Source organism: Sus scrofa, chromosome 16 (genome assembly GCF_000003025.6).
Source record: "Sus scrofa isolate TJ Tabasco breed Duroc chromosome 16, Sscrofa11.1, whole genome shotgun sequence".
Lineage (NCBI taxonomy): Eukaryota > Metazoa > Chordata > Mammalia > Artiodactyla > Suidae > Sus > Sus scrofa.
The window spans coordinates 33118264-33142063 of NC_010458.4; the positions used below are offsets into that span (position 1 = coordinate 33118264).

At 41.2% G+C, this 23800-nt stretch overlaps 1 protein-coding gene across 4 annotated transcripts in view; it reads right to left on the reverse strand.

Annotated features, from left to right (window-relative positions):
- ARL15 (ADP ribosylation factor like GTPase 15) overlaps positions 4328-23800 on the reverse strand; it is a 452958-nt gene continuing 433485 nt past the window's right edge. For 2 of the 4 annotated variants that reach the window (XM_021076683.1, XM_021076689.1), the window contains exon 5: positions 5603-8383. In XM_021076683.1, coding sequence (XP_020932342.1) covers positions 8231-8383 — 153 coding nt within the window. In that variant the 3' untranslated portion in view covers positions 5603-8230. Of the gene's footprint in view, positions 5165-5602; positions 8384-23800 lie in introns of those variants that run through there. The other 2 variants (XM_021076685.1, XR_002339550.1) reach the window with 2 other exon arrangements.

Consider the following 23800-nt stretch of genomic DNA (forward strand, 5'->3'; position numbering starts at 1 on the left):
GGTGCAGGGTCAGGGATGGAACCTGTGTCCCAATGCTTCAGAAATACCACCGATTCCATTGTGCCACAGTGGGAAAACTTGTGACTTTTTTTTTCTGACACTCTTCACTTTCTCTTTTCCTTCTTTTTCACTCTCTTCACTTCCTCTTTTCCTCCTCTCTTTCAAATACTGTTTCTTGGGGGAAACGTCAGTTATACATTCAGAGGCAAATAAAAAGTTATCATGAACCTTCATGTCATCATCATTTGGCTTTAACAATTGTCACCCATGGCCAATTTTGTTGCACCTACATCCTTGCTCACTTCTGTTCCTCCCTACACCCAATTGATTATTTTGAAATAAATCTGAAGCATAATAATTCATCCATGAATATCTAAGTACAGGTCACTAATAGATAAGGGCTTCTTTAAAAAATATGCAACTACAGTTCCATTATCACATTTAAAGTATCCCAGTAATCAATGCTTCCTTAATTCATGATATCTTTAGTAATTGTTTAAATTTCTCCAGTATCTCAGATTTATCCTTCTACATTTTGGTAGTTTGAGCCAGAATCCAAATGAGGTCTATACTTTGCAATTATTTGATATAACTCTTAAGACTCACTCTATAGGTTTCCTCCCTCTGTTCTTTCCTTCTTGCCATTTAAGAAACCAATTCATCTGCCCAGTTGAGTTTCCAACAGTCTGGATTCGAATTATTGCATTAAATCACCATGTGTGGTTTAACATACTCCTCTGCTCCTACAATTTCTGCAAATTGTTAGATCTGAGGTTTGATGTGACAACGTTCGATTTGGGAGGCAAGAATAAACTTGCAACTGGCGGTATTACACACTTTTCTCAGGAAGCATGGGATGGCTGGTTGTTTCCCTCTTTGCGCTGTTAGCAGCCACTGATGACCATTATCCAGATCCATTATTTCACTAGGGGTAGGATGTCAAAGTATAAGCCACACATTTTAATTAATCTCGGGTATTACATGACTTCACTGCATTTTGCTGTTTTACCAAAAAATTGGGGATGACTTGAAATTGACAAGCTGAATGGCAGTGGAAAAGTTTTTGTTTCTGTTTGTGATTCTACCTGGGTACCCAGGCTGGTAGACTGCAGGGAACATGTTGTGGTTCTCTGAGAGGTACATCTGTCATGGTGCTTAGGGCTGCAGGGAAGTATGGTATCGACTTTGGGTGTTTAGGGAAATGGAAATGGTGCTGGTTTAGATTTTGCAGAAGTTCTCTAAATCTAAAAATGTATTACCTCCTGCTAAAGGAACAAATTTGCCCAAGTACCTTCTTGGAATAAATAATGGGTTTAAAGATGTCTCTGCAGGTTTCCAATCTTCAGTGAGAAAGAAAAATCTAAAGCTTCAATGAGAAGCAAACCAAAGCAGCCCGAATCTTAGTTGAAACTCACTGCTTCTGACGAGGTAAAACATCTAGGGGGTTGTATAGTTTACAGATTACTCCTTCTGTCTGTGTGTGTGAATTGCGGCTTTTTAAAAAATTTTTAAACACAACAGCCTTTACTATTAGGTGGAATGAAACACAAGAGGCTGCCACTGAAGAAGAATTTTGTTCTTGGAGGTGCATCATTTCAAATACACATCATTTCTTAGATTACCAGACAAAAGGATGAGACCAAACTACACTAGAGAAAAAGGTAAAGCCCTTTGAATACAGAGAAGATGAAAAGGAGGTGAGTTACGCTTTGCACTTGGGAAGCACTTCTGTGTAGTAGACACATGGTTTGTTGTGGTAAAAGCGAAAGAGAAGGTGGTAGCTTTACAAAGTTCTATTTAGAAAGACACTAAAAAGAAGCAAAGCCTCTTTGGTGTATATGTGTGTCAGATTTCTAGTTTTATTAATGGTCTCAAAGAAATAATACAGCATTAAAAGACAATTTTAAATTAGGAGGGCTGAGAAGTTCCTACTATGGCACAGCAGTCTAAGGATGCAGTGCTGTCTCTGCAGCAGTGTAGGTTTGATCCTGGGCCCAGTGCAGTGGTGGTGGGGGGATCCGGTGTTGCCGCAGCTGTGGCGTAGGTCACAGATGTGGCTTGGATTTGTTCCCTAGCCCGAGAACTTCCATATGCCTCAGATGTGGCAAAAAAAAAAAAAAAAAAAAAAAAAAAAAAAAAATCAGGGCTGAAAACCAGGAATCAGGACTTAGAAAAAAATATTTAAAGATCTGGAGAGTCAAACTGCAATCTTAACATAAAATGCTCCCCCAATAAAAAAAATTCTCTAGAGTCACAGAAATAACCTAACTTAGCCAAATGCTACAGGAATTAAATTCCTACAAAGACAGGGACTAAGACTGTCCTGTTTACTGCTGTATCCCAAACATCTAACACAACGCCTGGTACATAATAGGTGTTCAACAAAAATGTGCTGGAGTCATGAATCAATTAAAACCCGAAAAGTATCAAAACCCAAAGTTCCAATTGTGAGATAAAACCTATAAAAAAGACCATGGTAAGTTGAGTCTCGACAAGCTGTCATCTGAAAAATCCTGTCGAAGCGGCTTAATAAAAGTGTTGGGCTGATAGACCCCATGTCTAGAAAGTTGTAAAACAAATGGAGAAGGTCCAGAGCCAAAGCTGACTTGCTCCAGATTACAGGGAATGACAGCCAGACTTACTGTTTGCATTCCTGTCTCTGCCTTTTGGTGAGCAGTTTCCGTTCCAACCAAATTCTAATTTACTCATTTTTAATTTACTCTATTTATATGTCTAATGATTTAATATCACATCATACCAGTCTGGCCTTCAGGTGCCCTTGACACACATTTTTCTGATTGACCTTTCCATATACTATACACAAACCAGCCAGAAACCATTCATCTCCGCGTGAGCCTCTCAGGTGAGGACTGCGGTTTCATGTCTCTCTCCAGAAACAGCCTTCTTCACAGGCTCCGCCTGCAAACAGCTCCCCCCCCCACCCCATCCCCCACCCATGTCTTCTGTAAGCTTGTCCAGACATGGAGGACATCATTAGACCAGGTCTTCTAGTCAGTCATTCCACCGGTTGCAAAGCAATCATTTATGCGCGTTTGGTGTTTGGTCTGACATCTTTTTGATGCTGGGTCTCCAGCCTTTGTCTCAATGAATCACTTGTCAGCAAAGGTTGCGGCACTCTAGGCTGGATTTCACACCTACTGGAAGGGTTGCCTGTGATGTAGGTGATCTTAGGCTTTTTTGAAATGACCACCTCCCCCCATCCCATGAGGAAACAGGGGACTGAGGGAGACCTGGCAACCCGATGTTTATTCAAGGCTTATTTTTCATTTGTTAGTACGTCCCCTGTTCCTGTGCCCTTGAAGGCAGGCTTTCCCCTCTGGGGACAATGTTACCAACTCTTCTCCATGGTTGAAAGTTTGCTGCTAAAAAGAACCAGGATGTACACTCTGTGCAGAATATTTTAAGAGCCTCAGCATAAGAGGGAGAGATTTTTGAACAAAAAAGGGAAAAAAAAAGAATTCATCATTTTTTAGTAGTTTGAAGATCATTTTTTCCCCCAAAAGAGAATCTTTTTTTTTTTTTTTAATTTTTTTAAGTGGAATTTGATGGCTGTGCCTAGCGTGGTCCACAGTTGTGGAAATGTCTACTGGAGCAATATGGGGTCAGGAATCAGACTGGGTCATAAACCAGGCTGATACTGGCAAGGCCTGGAATCGAGTCCCTCTCCTAATTCTCCAAACAGGGCAGCGGTAACCTTACAAAGTGCGTATGGTAAGTGAAGTTGCTTTAAACCACAGAGCCTGAACTATTCCCTTGTAAAAAGTGATTATTCAAATGGAGCTTCCCACGGAAACTGCCTGCAACACGAGGACTTGAGCAGAGGATGAAAAAGTGGAGGTGAGGCACGCCTAAGAACATCATTGGTGGCCTTGCCAAACCAGGACCCAATGATCAGAGCTGGCCTCATAGAGCTGAGATGGAATGCAAGATGGGAAGGCAGAGAAAATCTGATAGAAGAATCGTGCACTTTTTACTTGATCTGTGTTGCGAGGAAAGAAAGGTATAGGTTGGGGAGATTCTTTTTTTTTAATGGATTTTCATAATTCCTTTTTTTAATTGAAGTATAGATTTTTTTCATCTTTTATTTATATATATATTTTTTTCTACTGATTTTTCTTGGTGCCTTTTAAACTCTTTGCGTTGGTTTTCACAGAAAGCCACTGAATGAAGAGGTCATCACACACAGATGAATCCCCAGGATGGGAAGTCAGAAGTTCTAGCTCTGATGAAGGTGGAAGGAAAGCTTTTTCATTCAAAGAGGATGGGACAGCAGAGGGGAAACTGATATCCCATCTGAGGCTTCTGGGTCTTACAGGGATCCTTTTCATGTTCCTAAATCCGTACAAGGGGGGTGGGGTAGGGTGCCAAATCAGGCTCATCAGTCACTGTGTGCCTCTGAGCTGGAAAACATTTAACCCTGAGCTGCAAATCATTTAATCATGCTGACTCAGCAGAGACCAAAACTTGTGCACCCTTGGGATCCAGGAATTCCCAACACGATATGATAATGCATTTCACAGCATGAACTCCAGATCTCCAGGACCCAGGCTAAGGGAAAGAGATGGCAGGGAATCTACCTTCTCCTGAAGTTTTATCCTTCCTTCCAAATGCACTGAAATCGAGGGATCCCCAAAGGCAGCTCCCACTTCCTGGCCCCCCACCCCCATGTATCTTTTCCTTTCTGTTTGCACCATTAGGTCAGGAGGTTAATGAAAATGCACTCTAAAATTATAAGGAGGATAAAGCCAGGCATGAATATTAGATTTCCACTGGAGTCTGAATATTCCATCTGGACATTATTAAGAAAACCCCATTTGCCTTAGAATCTTACAGTTCTGTCCACATTTGCTTGGATAGGTCTGAGGGGCTTAGGAATTTGATAACTGCTAATTGCCTACCTTGGAAACAAAATTAGGATGCAGGTCAGATCCCAGCTCAGAAGGGAAGTGTTGCAAGCTTTCTGTGGAGTTAAATAATGTGTCAGGAGAATGTTGCATTTGGGACCAAACAAGAGCTGGGATTTGTATTCTTCATCTTCTAGCACACATATATTTTTCAATCCCTCCCCTCCTTTTTCTTTCTCTTCTTCATCTTTTCATTTTTCTTTCTCTTTTATAGAATCCTCTCATCCTTAAGAATGGACCTGTAAATATACAGAATTTCCTCCAGTCACTTAAAAACATCGTCTTATTTCCCGAGGGCCTCGATCCCTATTGAAGGACATAGTTCATGGCACCAAACAGCCATTCTTAGAAAGTTGCTTTTACAGTAAATATTACAAAGCGACGCTTAGATCGAAGGATGATACTTGACATTAACATCTCGACTCTGCTCGCTCCTTCTGAAGGAATGGCTCCAATGAAAGTAAATTGCTGTTGAAGACAAACCAACTGGAAAAGACACTTGCGCTCCCCCCCCCCTTTTTTGTCTCGAAGTTTTCACAATGGCTTCAAAGGAAATGCGAATTAATCATTTGTTTTGACCCAAGAGCAGCAGAACTTATTTTGAAGACTTAAACAGGCAACACAAATGTAAACAGAAATCTGGGACTCCCAAATGCTAAGGCTGGAAGGAGTCAGTCTGAAAACAACAATTCTACTCAGCGTTTATTTTCATTTGAAGATTGTGGAAATCATATATAAATCACGGACAATAGGAGTTCTTCTTGCCTGGCAATTGTCCACAGGACTCTGTTAACCTCCAAGTACAGATACAGCATTTTTGAATCGAAAGACAGGGCAATATGGCAGTTAATCAGCAACGGATACTGTCAACTACAAGAGATACAAAGTTCTGTCATATAAATTAATTGCCATTACAAAAAGGCAACTGCTTTAGCTAAGAAGGTACAAAAACTGGTAACTTCCATAAATATAACAAGAAGCTAAGTGAAGAAGTACAGAACAGACTGTTTTTCCTATACAACATTTGAATATGCAAACTAAGACACCTGTGGCACTTTACAAGGAAGTAGGAACACGACACAGACGCATGCCCACCCCCACCCCCCCCACGCCCCGTCGTTGGAGCCCCCTCCCTTCCCCCCCCATGTGGATCTCCAAAACACGGCACATTCTAGGGTTACAAGGACAGGATGCTGCACGGAAGCAGCAAGCCGGCGAGCTCTGAACTGCTAGACAAAGAAGGAGCCTTATTGACAGTTGTAAAGCATTAGGCGTCAGACAGAAACTTGTCAAAAACAGCTGTTGTTGGGTACTGATTGATAATGTTTTCATTCTGACGGCTGAGACACTGCAGACAGTCGTGGGTCTGAGGAGAAGCCCATCCCTGGCGCACACATGAACACACACACAGACAACGGGAAGTCATTTAACAGATGGCTTAGGAGCACTCAGCCACGGTATCTTAAAAAGACAACATTCTAGATTTAATGAACTTGCAGAGAGAGCAATGCCTAATAATCATTTATTTTTCATAAAAGAGGTGCACAACAGGACAAAATAAAAGCAGAAATTGTGTGAGTGGTCATCAGAATAAAACTTTTGTGCTGCTCATAGATTACACAATGCTAAAAATATTCAAGGACGTTGTAGACAAAAATCGAATGTGAATCTTTTTTGATCCATTGCATTAAAAAAAAAAGCTTAAAAGAAGGGTTCGATGTTTCAAAGGTAATGATTTCATTAAGATCCACTTACCAGATTAAACCACAAAAGCTATATTTGAATGACACACATTATCTGGAGAATGGCAAGGTATTACATCATATCACCCTGTAATATAGTGCGAGTCTGCGGCATTTGGGAATTAGTCTATGCTACCTAAAAATTACAAACATGTTTTTATTGCTCAGGTGAAGGGAGCAGTTTTCTATCATTTGGGCACTTGGTATTTAAGTGGCCAAAAATCTACAAAATGTGCCAAAGAGTATTTCATCCGTTAACTTCAATATCCATAGATTAGTTCTGATTTAGAAAAGGTCAAAGGTGCCAAAACTTAGTAAAACTGTACATTGATCTCTGCATAATTTAAATTTAAATTAAGTGGAAAAAAAAAAATTAGTTCCAAAGACTGAATCTAGGCCCTAAAATTATTTATTTGCCGCAGCCCCAGCACATGTTTAAGGGTATGTTGAAACCCCTGAAAATAGGGGTTTATAATAGAAATACTGATAGACCTTTAATTACTAGACGGAGACATTAACAGACTCCATTAGACTGTATTAGCACTTATTGAATGAATGTACAGATGATTCTGCCTTTGTCATCTCTTGTCAACCCCACGCCAGCTTAAACACTAGCCAGCTTCAGTTGGCTGTTTTTTAAAAAAATTATCATTTAAAAAATTATTTCCTCTATTTCAATCAGACATAAGAGTTTTAGAAAAAGGCTTTAAGAAACCTATTATGTTGCAGCTTGACTTTATGTTGGGTAATTTTTCTATTAAAAAATACTGGAGGACTTGATGAAATAGTAATCAGTGATGGGTGCATTGTGTCTGAATTTCTTCTGACTGTTCTCAAAAACTAAAACAATCTCTTTGCTCTGAAAAAGGGGATTGAAGGAGACTTCAGATGTAATGATAATAAAAAAAAAACCCATTAGGCATCTTGCCTTTAAGATCTTCAAAGTCAATTTACTATGGCAGGATATTTCTTTCTGATAAGGTAATTAATTGAAGTTTTTGGTGCTCATTTTTCTTCCATAATCTGTAAGGCCCATATACAAAAACCAAAACAAAACAAAACAAAAAAAAACAAAAACAAAAAAACTTAAAAATAAAATAACATGAAAGAAAACCCCCAAGAGATCTTGTAGACGAGATACTTATTATGTGGAGCCCCAGTCACACAGCACTCCACCCCAAGGCCAGGGTAAATGAGCCCAGGTTCTCAGTCGCCCTGAGTCCTCCATCAGGGATTCGATTTCTTGAGCCAGGAACGCCATCCATTTGAGCACAGAGAAGAGAAGAGACGCTTAGAACAACAGAAGGAAGAGACATGCGGTGAAAATAATTAGTGGTAAACAGAGAATAAATTCTCTCTCAGTAGTGTGTACTTGACGTTAATGCCGATGATAATTCACCTGATTTACAGAATATTCACTTTTATAGAGAGATAAGAGTCTGAGATAACTGGAAGAAAACAGATACTGAAGCCATTACAGTCTGGATACCAAAATAAAATTAAAATGCAAAACTAACATGATAGGTTCAAGGCCTTGTGAGAACCCGATTTCCTCGCCAGATCTCACATTCTTCCAGCTTCAAGGTCTTTTTCTTCTAACAAATTTATCAGCCGAGAGAAGCTGTCTTTCAGTGCATCCATGTCATCCAGTGAGCAGGGCTGCAGAATCCAGCGTTTGCCACGTGCAAGTGGTTCAAGTTCAAAATATTTTTTGACCTTAATTGAGGGGGGAAAGAGAAATATGTTAATAATTATATCAAAACCCTTCTCATATTGAAATTTTTTAAGGAATGAAATAGATCACAAAGTTATATGAATAGGGATGTCTAGGACTTTGTAGAATCCCATCCACAGCTTTGGTTATAATGTGGGCTATATGTTGTGACCCAGAGTGTTTTCTTTAGGGGTGAATGACCTGCTTGCAAGCCACCATTCTACCCATTCACTTAACGGCATGGGAGGTCTGATAAAGTCTAGGAAAGAATTATATGTATTATGGCACTGGGCAAAATACGTTGCAGATGTCAAAAAGTTACAACTCAATTAAAATAACTCTAGTAGAGTAGCTTTAGCGATATCACCTTGCTAACTTAGATTGGTAATGGCTGACAGCATGTACAGTATCAATTACATAAGACAATTATTTGGACCATCAAACACACACGTGCACACGCAAATACAATTTAAATAATTTTTTCTCTCTCTCCCTTAAATTTCTGGTATCTCCTTTTTTTTTTTTTTTTTTTTTTTGTCTTTTTGCCATTTCTTGGGCCTCTCCCGCAGCATATGGAGGTTCCCAGGCTAGGGGTCGAATCGGAGCTGTAGCTGCCAGCCTACGCCAGAGCCACAGCAACGCGGGATCTGAGCTGCGTCTGTGACCTACACCACAGGTCATGGCAATGCCGGATCCTTAACCCATTGAGCAAGGCCAGAGATCGAACCTGCAACCTCATGGTTCCTAGTCGGATTCGTTAACCACTGCGCCACGACGGGAACTCCCCTGGCATCTCTTTTGGAGATGAAAAAGCCATAAGTGGCTTTTTAGGAAAGAGGAAAGAAAAGAAATATATAGCATATGCATATATATATATATATACACATACACTTTTATATAAATATATATACATAAATAAAGTCTCCTAGCATTTTTTTCTTTCAGTTCTGACTCTTTATGGAGGAAAAAGTCAAGACCTTATAACTGGTATGTGGGGTGGAACACTTGCTACCTTAAAAACTCGTCTGATTAATAAACAGTCACAAGTCACTCTTAGCATGTACTGGGCTAGGATACTGACTAAAAGCATCCAGAATTATCAGCTCCTGGCTGAGAATAAATATCAAAGTATTATGAAGTATTGATGATTTTCAGAAGTACTGATGATCTTCTCCAAAAGGGTATGATAAAGTACAAAGTTCATGAAGCTACACACACACACACCCACACCCACACACTGCATCACACAAGAATAAGACATTGCATTTAAAGCCCAACTTGGTTTGCGTAATATCAAATACAGTGAGTAGCAACATCAGAAAAGGTATTGTTCAAAGACATTCTTGGTCAACAAACTGTATTAAATCCCATGTGCCAGGGAGAATTCCAAGGTCTTACCTTAGTCCATACCTGACCCAAAAAAAAAAGGGGTCCCAATCTTCTGCCATGTCCAAACATGGTTTCATTTTGCCTTTACCATCACAAGCACCAGACTAATGTTAACAGCAGGGACACACCATTCAAATGGTATTAATACGTGTATACCTTTTTTTCTGTCTTTTTAGGGCCGCACCCTCGGTATATGGAGGTTCCCCGGCTAGGGGTCAAATTGGAGCTGCAGCTGACAGCCCATGCCACAGCCACACTGCATCTAAGCCACGTCTGTGACCTACACCACAGCTCATGGCAATGCTGTATCCTTCACCCACTAAGGGAGGCCAGGGATCGAACTTGAGTCCTCATGGATGCTAGTCAGATTTCTTTCCGCTGAGCCATGATGGGAACTCCATGTGTATACATTTTTAATGTGAGCAAGAAGATATAAATAACACTAAGTTTTAATGGTAATTTAGGAACCACAAATATGCTCACATTTTACGGTCCACGTGTGTCCCCAAAGTCCTCCTAGAGATGCCTGCAAATTCATAATAAATACTATTACTATTTTCAAAAAGAAAAAGAAAGAAGCCTTTAAGAATGGAAGAACTCTCATTAATTCCGATTCTGGGAGTTCCCATCATGGCACAGTGGTTAACGAATCCGACTAGGAACCATGAGGTTGCGGGTTTGATCCCTGCCCTTGCTCAGTGGATTAACGATCTGGCATTGCCGTGAGCTGTGGTGTAGGTGCAGACGCGGCTCGGATCCCGCGTTGCTGTGGCTCTGGCGTAGACTGGCAGCTACAGCTCCGATTCGACCCCTAGCCTGGGAACCTCCATATGCTGCAGGAGAGGCCCAAGAAATGGCAAAAAGACAAAGACAAAAACAAAACAAAACAAAAAACAAACAAAAAACTCCGATTCTGAAGAGTAGTGGAAAACTCATTTATAGATCAGAAAATGGGTACACAGCTTCAGAACAATTTTTGGCAAAGGTATTTTACAAATCATGTCGTTAAGAGGACTTTTATGGAAAATGTAAACCCCATTCGTTTTAGTCTGTTTTCTTTAGGGCACTGAAATGACTGACTTCCAAGAGAATCTGGAATTGCTTGTGCAACAACCAGTACCAGGGACCAACCCTGTGCCACCCTTGGAGCCACGGGCCAACAGGGGCGAGAGCTAGCAGGGGCGACGGGTAGGGAACTGTCTTTTTAGGGCCACACCCATGGCATATGGAGGTTCCCAGGCTAGGGGTCTACAGCTTGAAAGAGGAGTTGGCTGCTCTCAAGAGTTTAAAATCAGAGACGTTAGTCTCTTTGATTCTGTCACAAAGAGAGGCTCAGACTGTGCCACTGAATGCAAAACTGGGGAACCCTATTTTACTAGAATGTTGTGTGGTATTTGATCAGTAATGCCTCCCATCGTTCCTGTTGTGGCTCAGTGGGTTAAGAACCTGACTAGTATCCACGAGGAAAAGGGTTCAATCTCTGGTCTCCCTCAGTGTGTTAGGGATCCAGCGTTGCTGTAAGCTGTGGTATAGGCTCAGATCCTGTGTTGCTGTGGCTGTGGCTCTGATTCAGCTCCTAGCCTGGGAACTTCCAGAGGCTGCAGGCATGGCCCTAAAAAGAAAAAGAGTAAAAAAAAATTTTTTTTACTTTTAAAAATTAAAAAATAAAAAGAACCCCACAACACGACCAAAAAAAAAAAAAAAAAAACCAAAAAAAAGCTCCCATCAAGAGAGGATAGAATGCCACATGCATTATCTGATCTGGTACCCAAAGGAAATTGTACCTTTGTCACATTTTATAAACTCAAACCTAAAAGGACAGCATTTTAAGTATTGCTAAAATGGTGGAAAGAAGTATAATAATATTAAAATAAAGAATAACACAGTAAGCATATATTATTAACACTTCTTCCTCCAAATGGTTCATGTAAAAATTCACAATATTCATCCTAGTAGCACAGCAACAGCTAATTTAAAAACAATGTTAGACTTAAATGATCACAAAATACCTTAACCTGTGACATTTTGCAATATGGACCAGACACAACAGCACAAGAAGGATTTTAGCTATGCATCAGGTTGGTTTCTAAGCAACTGAAAATATAGTCTATGACATAGGCACACTTAGAAGATAATAAAGATGTCCAAAGGCAGTTTTGTTTCAGAAGTTGTTCCTGCTGAGTATTAAACATGAGAAGGAAACAGAGGCTTCAATTACAGGGTGGTCTCCAGATGAAGGAGGCTACTGGTGCTAAGCTGACAAATAAGCTGGGTAACCTGAGATTTTTCAGATCTGTAACTTAAGTGGGTATCTAATTCTGCCATATTCACCCTACTGGTCTCCAAAGAACTCCACACTATGTGACACTTGTAATATCAATTTTAAAACAAGTTTGGCATTCCAAGGATATTCAAATACAATCAGTGACTGACTGTGTCTGCTGGTATAACAGCTTTCCACCACGAGAGTTTCATGTTTCTAAATCAAAGAGCACAATACAAGAGACAGGAAGATGGAGACGAGGCTCTGACTTGAACTTCTTTTCCCCCCTTTGGCCACACCCATGGCATGCGGAAGTTTGCAGGTTCATGCAGAGATGGAACCTGCGCCGCAGCAGAGACATGAGCCACTGCAGCGACAACGCCAGATCTTTAACCCACTGAGCCATCAGGGAACGCTAAACATTTTTCTATAGGTAACATTTTTGTTTTCTTATATTAACCCAATGTTCACCTTTTACCAGCCCCCTGCCATGACTACAATAAAAATTACCCATAGTCACATTTGACCTGTCCATAATTGCTGTTTCTGTCCTTCTATACTCTGATGTATAATTTTAAAGAAAGGTGTTTAAGTTTGACCAACATAAATCATATACTTACACTGGATATCGTTTTTAAGGTTAAAGAAAAGCTGTCTATGATGCAAGGGTCTATTTTTTATGATGGAGAACATTTTTTTAAAGGTTATTTTCTAATCAGGATAAACATTTTAGAAAAAAACTCAAGAGAAAATGAACCTAAGTTGTTTGACTACTTTATCAGCAGCTTAAATGTCGTGGCTAACTGGAAACTGCTGGAATCAGGAGCTGGTGGTTGTTTCACATTGGCTTCTGGAGATGGCACTTGGGGGAGTGACATCAGGATACAGCTGCCTGGCAACCTGTGATCATCTAGCTATTTTCGGAATGGCCACAGACAGTGGGCATATGTCAGTGCCACCCTAGAGATAGGAAAACAAAGCCACCATAAGTTGCCAGCCTATTTTAGCTATGTCATCAGAGCCCTTTCTTTACTCACACAACTGTGGTGTGATTTGCATTACTGCATTCCGTTATTCACACGTCCCATTGACTGTAAAGTCCTAATATAACAGAGACAAATCGGCACCATCTCCTTGTTGCTAATGTTTGTAGCAGCTGTTAAACCCGTGAGACATTACACAGCCCAGGAGACCCACTCATTGGGTAGGAGCTGTCCATTATGTTTCCTTGAGTAGAGAAATAACCAAATCATTCCTTCCTACTTATAGGACCTCTACTGAGATTGTAATGATACAGGTTTCCCTATCTTGGCCTTACCTGATATTCAAAAATTTTATTTTTAATTCCTGCAAACCTGTTGTGCCTAAATTTCTAGTAGTCACGTAACTAGTTTCTAAACTACAATGATAGAGCTTTAACTTTTTAAAAACCTGCAGATCTCATTTTATTTATAATGATAAGCTGCTTGCTTTTTTTTCTATTTTTATAATTAAGCCATCTAGTAGTATGTGGCCAGAATTGGCCTCATTTTCTTTTAAACATCTTTGGGAAGCAGATCATAGAACAGTCCACAAGGGGTTATTTAGTGTTTTCATGTTACATAGAGTTGCTTTGTAAGCTCAGATATTTATAAACAGTGCTTTGACCCACACGAATGTGTGGTAAGGTATTAAAAAGAGAGGGTGTGTCACATCTCTTTAGGATGCATGGGACTGTGCTCTGCACCCTAGACTATGTCACCCCTAGTTCTGGTGAATGCAACGCATTAGCACCAGCCAGGCACTGCTATTACTAAAAGCACCCTGCCCTCTTCTGTGTCCAGAATACCACCTCAGCTGATCCTGTCCCTGTTGATGCAGGTATCTCTTGCCCTATCTGGGGCTATTAGCGTATTTTTCCATACATTCATCACTAGAGACAGAAGCTGGATATTTTCTCCCAGATCCCCATCAACACACAACACATATATTCCCTTGGCAAAAAAGCCTGCAAATTATAATGAAGCTCTCTTAAGCTTGGGGGTGGCTGTGGTGGAATGAAAATCAGTATAAGGAGCTTTGGAAATCTCCATCCTGAAAGCTGGCTTCCCAGAGCTTCCTTCATTCAACCATCACTTCTTTTTTTCTTTGGCCATGCCCTCGATATACGGAAGTACCTGGGACTAGGGATTGAACCCATGTCACAGCAGCGAGCCGATGCAGGGATAACGCTAGATCCTTAACCCACTGAACCACAAGAGAAATGCTCAACCATTACTTCGTGAACGAGCCTGGCAAGCGTGCTCTCATGAGCTACCTGTGCCAGCTCCCTTGCCAATATATGGGGTTCCATGGAGTAGAGAGAATACTGTAAAATCGAAATAAAACAGAAACAATAAACTTGACAAAGCGTTGGTCCCCATCGTTTGTATTATGAGATTACAAGGCCCCTTTGCCTGGCTCTTTAGTGGCCACAAAAGACTGTTTAACACGGTACAGTTTACGAAAGGCTTTTTCACTCACTTACAGCATTCTGACTATACTTCACCTGGAAGTAAGAAAAGCAACTGATTCAAATAAAGAGGAATATGATTAGTTAGAATAATTCTGAAGGCATGTAAGTTAATTTGAGTAAGAAATATTTTGGGTAAAGATTGTGAAAAGAAAATTTAGGAATAAGGCACCTTCTTTCTTCATCTCTTGATAAGGAATTCAGGTCTCTTTGGGTCTAGGCTGAAAACTTTGGCTCCTTGCAACCAAGAGTGACAGGTCAACAGATAAGACTGACAGTAGAGACTACAGGGTGAGGCTCATCAACAAAATTCAGAAATCCAGGAAAAACAGCAATTGTGGATTTGATGGATAGCAGGGGAAGCTGGAGAATGACGTAAGGGAACAAGACAGTTAATTATCTTGAACCCAGTGGATTCATATTGGTTTCTTTGTCACAATGTGTCCCACTGAATAGTTTGTATTTTTTTAAAAGAACTATAATAATAATGCTTTTTTGAGATGGGTTTATATTAGTTCTTAACTCTTTGATAAAAGTATGGTCTTGAGGGGAGGGATAAATTAGGAGTTTGGGATTAACAGATACACAATACTATAATATAAAATAGATTAAAAAAACACAAGGACTTAGTATATAGCACAGGGAACTATATTCAATATCTTATAGTAGCCTACAATGGAAAAGAATCTGAAAAAGAATAGGTATATATGTTTAACCGGATCACTTTGCTGTAAAGTTAAAACTAACACAGATTGTAAATCAACTTTAGTTCAAATTATTTAAAAGAGTACCATCTGGAGTTCCTGTCATGGCTCAGCGGTTAATGAACCTGACTAGTTTCCATGAGGATGTGGGTTTGATCCCCGGCCTTGCTCAGTGAGTTAAGGATCTGGTGTTGCCATGAGCTGTGGTATAGGTCACAGATTCGGCTTGGATCCCACTTGCTGTGGCTGTGATGTAGGCTGTTCGTTGCAGCTCCGATTTGACCCCTAGCCTGGGAACCTCCATATGCTGCAAGTGTGACCCTAAAAAGCAAAAAAAAAAAAAGGACCATCTGGATGATACATTTACCCCAGGGCTCCCAATAAAAAGATGCTAGGAGAGTCTGAATGGACTGCAATACTGTAGGGTATTGCCCATGACTATTAAAAAGTGAGCGGGACCTTCCTCAGCTATACCATAGCTCCTTACTGTAATGTACCTATTGTGTGAACCTATCATACCTATTGTATGAACACGTCACACTGGGGGAAAAACATTCGTATTGAAAGAGTGACTCTGTGCCCCCCTTTCCAATTCTAGACACAAAGATGTCAAATCATCCTGTCAAGAAATCAGCCCTGGTTTGGAGTATTTACACCATGGAAATCTGCAAGAGAAACACATCAGAATTTTTTCTTTCTAGAGGACTGGTTGTTAAATGCTTACCAGCACATCACTAAGTCTATGCATCTTGCTTGTATGTTTTTGAGGGGGCCCTCTAGCTTAGCTGTCTTGATTAACGTGGTAACCTTCAACAAAGTCAGAGAGAACTTTGCCCACACTCTGGCTCCAGGACAGGGTCTGGAGATAAAGTAGCTGGGCATCATTAAGATTCTTCCGAGTGCATTCTTGGCAGCTTGTTCAAAGAAAGGTTAGTCTAGAGAGAGCAGCACCAGCTGTTCCCCTTTTCATTGTACTGCTTGCAGGATTCTGAAATCCTTAGAAAGGTACTAAAAATGTCATTAAAGGCAGAAATACCTAATACTAGTAAAGCCAATTTGCCACAGTCCAAAGATACTACAACATCGAATATATATATATATACATATACATACTTTTTTTTTTTTTTTACTGAATACTAATAGAGCCCAGAAAATGACAACTCGATGTTAACCAATATGACAATATTACTTTGGGGTGTGTATTTATAATGAACGATTGCTTTCAAGAACACTAGGTGTAATATAAATGTGTAGTCCTGATAAGACGGCTTGTTTCTTAAGCAAAGTGCAGCCTGTCTGACCTTGGAATAATTAAAAACCAGACAAATGACTTCAGGTTATGACCTGTGATTGAGCCTCACCCTTATTAGAAGTCTTCTTGCCCAGGCGGTAACCTCTGACGTGCAGAGAATGCTATATGTTGTGACAATAATTATCTAGAAACCCAGCCTGCCACTGCACAGGAGGATTTGGCATGCTCCAGGAGAGCCAAATGAAATGACCCCATTTGCTTTGGTAGTGAGATTTAGGATCTGAAAAGCATTCCTATTTTTGCTTAATTTGCTAACCTGGAAAGACAGAAGAGATAACATTTATTTTCTGTTTTTGATCTACTTGGGGTATGTGTGTGTGTGTGTGTGTGTGTGTGTGTGTGTGTATGAGATTCTCTTAACCCCAAAGCTTGCCTAGCAGACAGTCACTGTGAAAGGCGCATATTTAGGTACAGATGCTTCCTGTTTTCAGGGCTCAATGAGATACACCCAGTATCCCCATATGCACCCACTCCTCTCCTCTACCTGGCCCTTGGCAGCCGGATTCCTGCACATGGGCCTTTGCTCCAACCTTGCTTTCAACCTCTGATGCCTCCATCCACAGGTGGAAAGGATGGTCTATTGAGACCCAGCAGATGTCCTCCTATCATCTCAAGGGGAAGCCTTCACGTTACAGAGGAAACTTTTAAAAGTCAAAGTGACCCTAGTCACAGTAGCCACAGTTGGTTGCCTCCTTGGCACCTAGGCACCATAAATTCCCTGTAAATAAAGTTTTATTGGAACACGGTCACACTTACTCACTTATTTACGGCTACTTTCACGCTGCCATGGCAAAGTTGAGTCACGGTGGCAAAGATAGTATGTCCTGCAAAGCCTAGAATAGTTACTATTTGGCTCTTCATAGGAAAAAAAAAAAAAAAAAAAAAAAAAAATTGCCTAGCCTGGGCCTAAACCATCCTGCAGCTTCCTGCTTTGTCCAGCAGGGGCACAGGAGTGTTGGCAGGGCCTCATCGTGACATGGTTTGTCAGCCCTCTCTTTTCTTGTGAGTGTAAGTGGCTCACACTTTAGGGGGATGGAGAAGTTGGCTTTTCCAACCTGGACAGTCTCCATGTAAAATTTCAGATTTTTTTTTTTTTTTCTTTTTAGGGCTGCACCACAGTGTATAGAAGCTTCCAGGCTAGGGGTCAAACTGGAGCCACAGCAACACCAGATCTGAGCCTCATCTGAGACCCACACCGTAGCTCACAGCAACGTTAGATCCTTAACGCACTGAGTGATACTAGTTGGGTTTATAACCCGCTGAGCCACGATGGGAACTCCAGATTTCAGATGTTTTTGATTGTGGGCTAAGAGGCAGAAGGGTCATCTCTCAGCAAAGTTCTGTTTTTTTCCCTCTCTGTGTTTAGCCTGGGTTTCTTTCACATGGGGATATCCTACAGACCTCAAGAACTCCAGGTTCCAGGCGAACCTGTCAGTTTGAGGTTTCTGGTGTCCTTAAGGATGGCTTTTAGTGCACAGAAATACTAGTTATTGTTACTTTGCAGTTTTAAAAGGGAATATACAATTTATTAAGCTTACAGTATCTAGAAACTAGAAGCCTAGTTTTTGCTGAAGCTATCGTATTCAACTTAAAAATCTTATTACTTGGGGTTCTCACGGTGGTACAACGGGTAAAGAATCTGATTGCAGTGGCTTGGGTTGCTGTGCAGGGGTGGGTTTGATCCCTGGTCCGGCAAAATGGGTTAAAGGATCTGGCATTGCTGCAGCTGCAGTGTAGATCGCGGCTGGGACTTGGGTTCAATCCCTGGCCTGGAAACTTCCATATGCCACAGGTGAGGCCATAAAAAATGTCTTAATACTCTATTTATACGTATGTTAAATTTTAGCAAATATGCTCAGGGGGTTGACTACTGTGTAGTCCCATTTATAATTAGTTAACCACTCAAATATTTCAAAACTCCATTTATAAATTTAATAACTTGATTTTCTCTTTAAGCATTTAGACTAATAATCAAAGCATCCTCGAGTAGTTAAGAATTGTTTCCTTTCCAGTAAGAATTCTTATGTAAGATTAACTAAAATCTAATACCTATCTACATACAAGGCCAATTCTGATCGCTTACACAATTCAAGTTAAATCGAGTCTGCTTTCTTTTATTTAGCATGATGTTTTCAAGGTTTACCATGTGTGGCATGAATCAGTACTTCATTTCTATTTATTGCTAAATAATGTTATATTTTATAGGTATGCTATATTTGTTTATCCATGTTCATCAGTTGATGGACATTTGAGCTATTTCTACTTTTTGGCAAATATAAATTCACTTACATGAGCCATTTCTTTTTCAACAAGGCATTATCAGTGATTACTACATAAATTAAGGGGTTAAGATACCAAGACTCATTGCGGATAAAGCATCTCTACTAGTCTATGGTGAACTCCATTTTCACCCAAAATCGCGAGAAAACACCGATTGGATGACTATTCTCTAAATGTTGCACGTGTATGAGTCCTTGGTTCCTTGAGAGCACAATGAAAAAAATTACTATTCTCTATTGGACCCAGACAATGCTAGACATAGTATACTCCGTACAATGAAACTATAAATGAAAAGGGCAACAATATGTAGTAAATTTCATCCCACATTAAAATGTTAGAAAAGGAGGGAAAGGGAATATTGGAGAGAAGTTACTACTCTTCACAATTAATTAGGCCAAGTTTCGTACAGGAGGTAGGATTTCACGAACAGTCTCAAACCTTAGGCCTAACTGGTTTAAAATCTATTATATACATATGCCTAGAGGCAGCTGCAATGAATTCTTTTGCAAACAGAAAAGTAAACAGCCTATCCTGGAAAAGAACCACTCCAGAAATCCCAAGACCCATAGGACACTTAGGTTTTGAGTGATTCCTTTAATCTGGGTCCAAATAAAGCAACTAATTCTTATCTCAAGAATGGAAAGCATTGACATATGCAAAAATAGAAGCATCGGTACACTTGTCTTTGCATGCAGGTGCAGGCACCAGCCTTTTCAATAACATCTATAACATAGCCATTAATTACAGAGGCAGCCAGCTTCCAACAGCTCACCATTTTCTTTCTCTCTTTTCTCGCCTTCTTTTATTCCACTCTTTCAAAACAGCATTCATTTTGGATACCAAGCACTTACAGGGTGTTACCCTTGATTCTGTATCCTCCATGTTTGAGGCAATACTCAGTGATGATTTACCTTTATTTCAAGAAGGCAAATAATGTAAGTAGGGAGAAATCTATGTCAAACTTGCTCCTGCAAGAGCATATGGTTGTGTAAAAAGTCCTACTTATATGTACAAGAGCCAGTCAAGTATGGACTAGACAGGAAGGACAGTTAATGAGTGAAAGCCCCAAACACATCAGAGACAGCCAATTAGCTTGTCTGAAACACAGACTTGTAAAGCTATCAGTAACTTATAAAATGGTCTGCTACACACGAGTAAAATGTTGTTTAAATGGCTTGCTTAACTAGATGCATTCACCATGAAATTGATTCTTTTAAGGTTATTTTTTTTTAACTTAATACTCATTAACTGTGCATACTGAAATGGCTGAGTGGGTGGGAGGTGGGAGGGCGGGCAGATATCCTGGTACTGTGAAGTGCATGTTGGAGATAGGAATTCCATAGTTTATGAGGTGAAGAGGTATTGGGAAAAAACCCTCATCAATTCCCACCCATTGTGTCTGCCTCAGTAATTGAAATGGATCAGCACAATCAGATGATTCCTCCTCTGCCCTCCTAAACGCTTAGACTGGGTCTGGGAGATGTGCTCGGAGGCCCTCCCAATTTGAGAATTTTGTGGGACGGAACTGCACTGTTTTCCACCACAGCCTCTGATTCCTCAAAATGGCATGAGAGAGAGAAGCCCTTGAGCCTGGTATATTTCAAATCCGACATTTGCCTCAGAGTGAAGATCAAATTTTGTCTCCCAAAGACTGACTTTACAAAAACATTTGAGTAACCTGATGTTAACTGACACATAAATGACATATCACTATCTTATTTATTTCTTTGAATTCTCCTTTAAAAAAACTATTGTTTGTTTATTTTTGTCTTTTGTCCTTTTAGGGCCCCACCCTCGGCATATGGATGTTCCCAGGCGAGGGGTCTAATCAGAGGTGTTGCTCCCGGCCTATGCCATAGCCACAGCAACGCCAGATCCGAGCCTGCAACCTACACCACAGCTCATGGCAATGCCGGATCCTTAACCCGCTGAGAGGCCAGGGATTGGAACTGCAACCTCATGGTTCCTAGTCGGATTCGCTTCTGCTGCGCCACGACAAGAACTCCACTACTGTATATTTAAAAACCAGTTTCTGGAGTTCCCGTTGTGGCTCAGCAGAAACAAAGCTGACTAGGAACCATGAGGACACAGGTTTGATCCCTGGTCTTGTTCATGGGTTAAGGATGCGGCGTTGCTGTGAGCTGTGGTGTAGGCTGCAGATGTGGCTCGGATCTGGCATTGCGGTGACTGTGGCGTAAGCCACTGGCTACAGCTCCAATTCAGCTCCTACCCTGGGAACTTCCACATGCCACCACAGGTATGGCCCAAAAAGACAAAAAAAAACCAAAAAAAAAAAAAAACCAAAAAAAACTCGGTTTCTGGCCATGCCTTCTATTCAGCTTTTTTTCTGTTATATCCATGCCATAAATATACTTCAGTCAGGAGTTCCCACTGTGGCTCAGCAGGTTACAAGCCCAACATAGTTTCCATGAGGATGCGGGTTTGATCCTGGCCTCGATCAGTGGGTTGAGGATCTGGTGTTGCCACAAGCTGCGGTGAAGGTGGCAGACTGGATTGGATTCTGCGTTGCTGTGGTTGTGGCGTAGGCTGGCAGCTGCAGCTCCAATTTGACCCCTAGCCTGGGAATTTTTATATGTCGTGGGTATGGCCCTAAAAAGCAGGAAGGAAGGAAGGAGAAAGAAAATATATCTCATCAACTGCTTCCTGGTCAGACAACCAGGAAGACATGGTTTGATTTTGCAGGGTGTAACTCTTCTTCCTGCTTACTCAATATTGGTATCCCTGGTGAGCTTCAACACACCACTATCAGTTGGCCAACTCAAAGGATTCTTTGACTCAACAAAATATTAGGAAAAAAAATGTTTATACAATGGTTAAGACAAAAAGATCTTTAAAATATAGTTGCTATGTTCAAGTTTATTTGGCTTTATAATGGCCTCTATGTCCCCTATCTCCATCTCACAGGTGTGAGGTAAAAGAAAGCAACAGCAATAGGAACAAATCAAAATATTAATATATGGAACCCAAATAAACATGTTTGATATTGGCCTCACTATGGTACTATGGCAGCCTGCTGTCCTAACAACGACAACATTTAGATGTTGGAGTGGATTCAAATTCTTGGGCCTTAAAAAGGAGACAATATGGCAAGCCACGCATTGCTCAGCCGCCAATGGAGGGTGCCAATGGCCCTCTCCAGATGCTGAGATATTCAAGGGATGTTCCTGTCAGCAGTTTGTCCTCTGGCTCCAGCAAGGAGCCACCATGGAAACACTGGGAGGAAAAGGAAAAACAGGAAGGCGTGGAGAGATGAGGGGAAAAGGCAGAAAAAGCCGACAGCCACCTCAATAACACATCTGAGCAAGGGGAACAGGTGACAAATGGCCTTGCAACAAACTGCCATGTTGTTAGGCGAGGGGAGAGAATTTTTTTTCCTGCTGGCAGTATAGTCAGGAGCCTAATATCCTGGCAGTTGAGAAACACGAGCTTGGAAAGACGCTTGCAGGCAGCCTGAGGAAAGAAAAGCTGAGTGGTAATCTGTCCTGAGAATTTTAGCCAAAAATGCCCCACAAAGGACTAGTTGAACTCAAAATAAAGCCTGTGAAAGACAAGTCTGGAGAACATTACAATCAGACATAAAGACGAAGTTTCAAAAAGCCATTGAGTGGATTTACTACAACATGGTTAGCGTGGCTGTGGGTCCTAGCTGTCATCCAGGACTAGTTCAAAGTACTGGTTCTCAGCAGGGGAGAAGCAACAACGCAACTACGCCCCCCAGGGGACACCTGGCAGTGTCTGGAGATATTTCTGGTTGTCACAATTGATGGGAGGAGGGGATGCTAGTAGGTAGCAGGCCAGATGCTGCCAAACATCCTACAATGCACAGGACAGCTGACCTCCCACCAGCAGAGAAGTTATCTAGCCCTCAATGTCAATGATGCTGAGGCTGAAGAACTCTACCTTGAACTGATCTTTTTAAGACAACACCCAAAGAACAAAGCCCTGTTAATGATTCAACCATGGTTTATCAGTACAAACCGTCAGGCGCCCTCCCTGCAATCAGGAGATTTAGCAGCTGGATTGGAAGCTGGATCAAACACTACCTTGCAGAGGGGCACCAAAGGGCCACAGAACCTACTCTCTGCCTTTCCTTCTTGTTCGAAGAAGAAATTCACCAGATCTTAGTGGGACACTGGCCTGAAACAAGTGCTGGAAGGAAACAGCCACATTTCTCTCATTCTGCATATTCACTGTTTCAAGCTCTGGGGGATACAAACGTGCACGTACAAGCCTCAGGCTTCATGGAGCTCACTTAGCAGTGGAAGTAACTGACAGTAAGTAAATATGGAAGAACTAAGTAAAGTTAGGTAAAAATAAGTGCTATGAGGGTTCCCGTCGTGGCGCAGTGGTGAACGAATCCGACTAGGAACGAGGTTGAGGGTTCGGTCCCTGCCCTTGCTCAGTGGGTTAACGATCTGGCATTGCCTGAGCTGTGGTGTAGGTTGCAGACGCGGCTCGGATCCCACGTTGCTGTGGCTCTGGCGTAGGCCGGTGGCTACAGCTCCGATTCGACCCCTAGCCTGGGAACCTCCATATGCCACGGGAGCGGCCCAAGAAATAGCAAAAAGACAAAAAGTGCTATGAAGGAAAAGAAGGCAGGACAACAATAATAACATTAGCCATGTAACTGATCCCAAAGAGGGACTAAGGTATGATATGAGTTAGACATTAAGTAGTTACAGGTGAAGACAAATCTTTAGCTGGTTTCAAACCAAAATTTCATATACTTACAGTAAAAAACCTCTCTATCTTTTTTAGCTGTGCTTGTGGCACGTGGAATGACTGATAGCCTGCCTTCTGGACTTCTGCTCACTTCTTTTTTTGGGGGGGGGGGGCTACACTCATGGCATATGGAAGTTCCCAGGCTAGGAGTCAAATCAGACCTGTAGGTGCCAGCCTATGTTGCAGCCACTGCAGCACCAGATCCCAGTTGTGTCTGTGACCTATGCCACAGCTCGA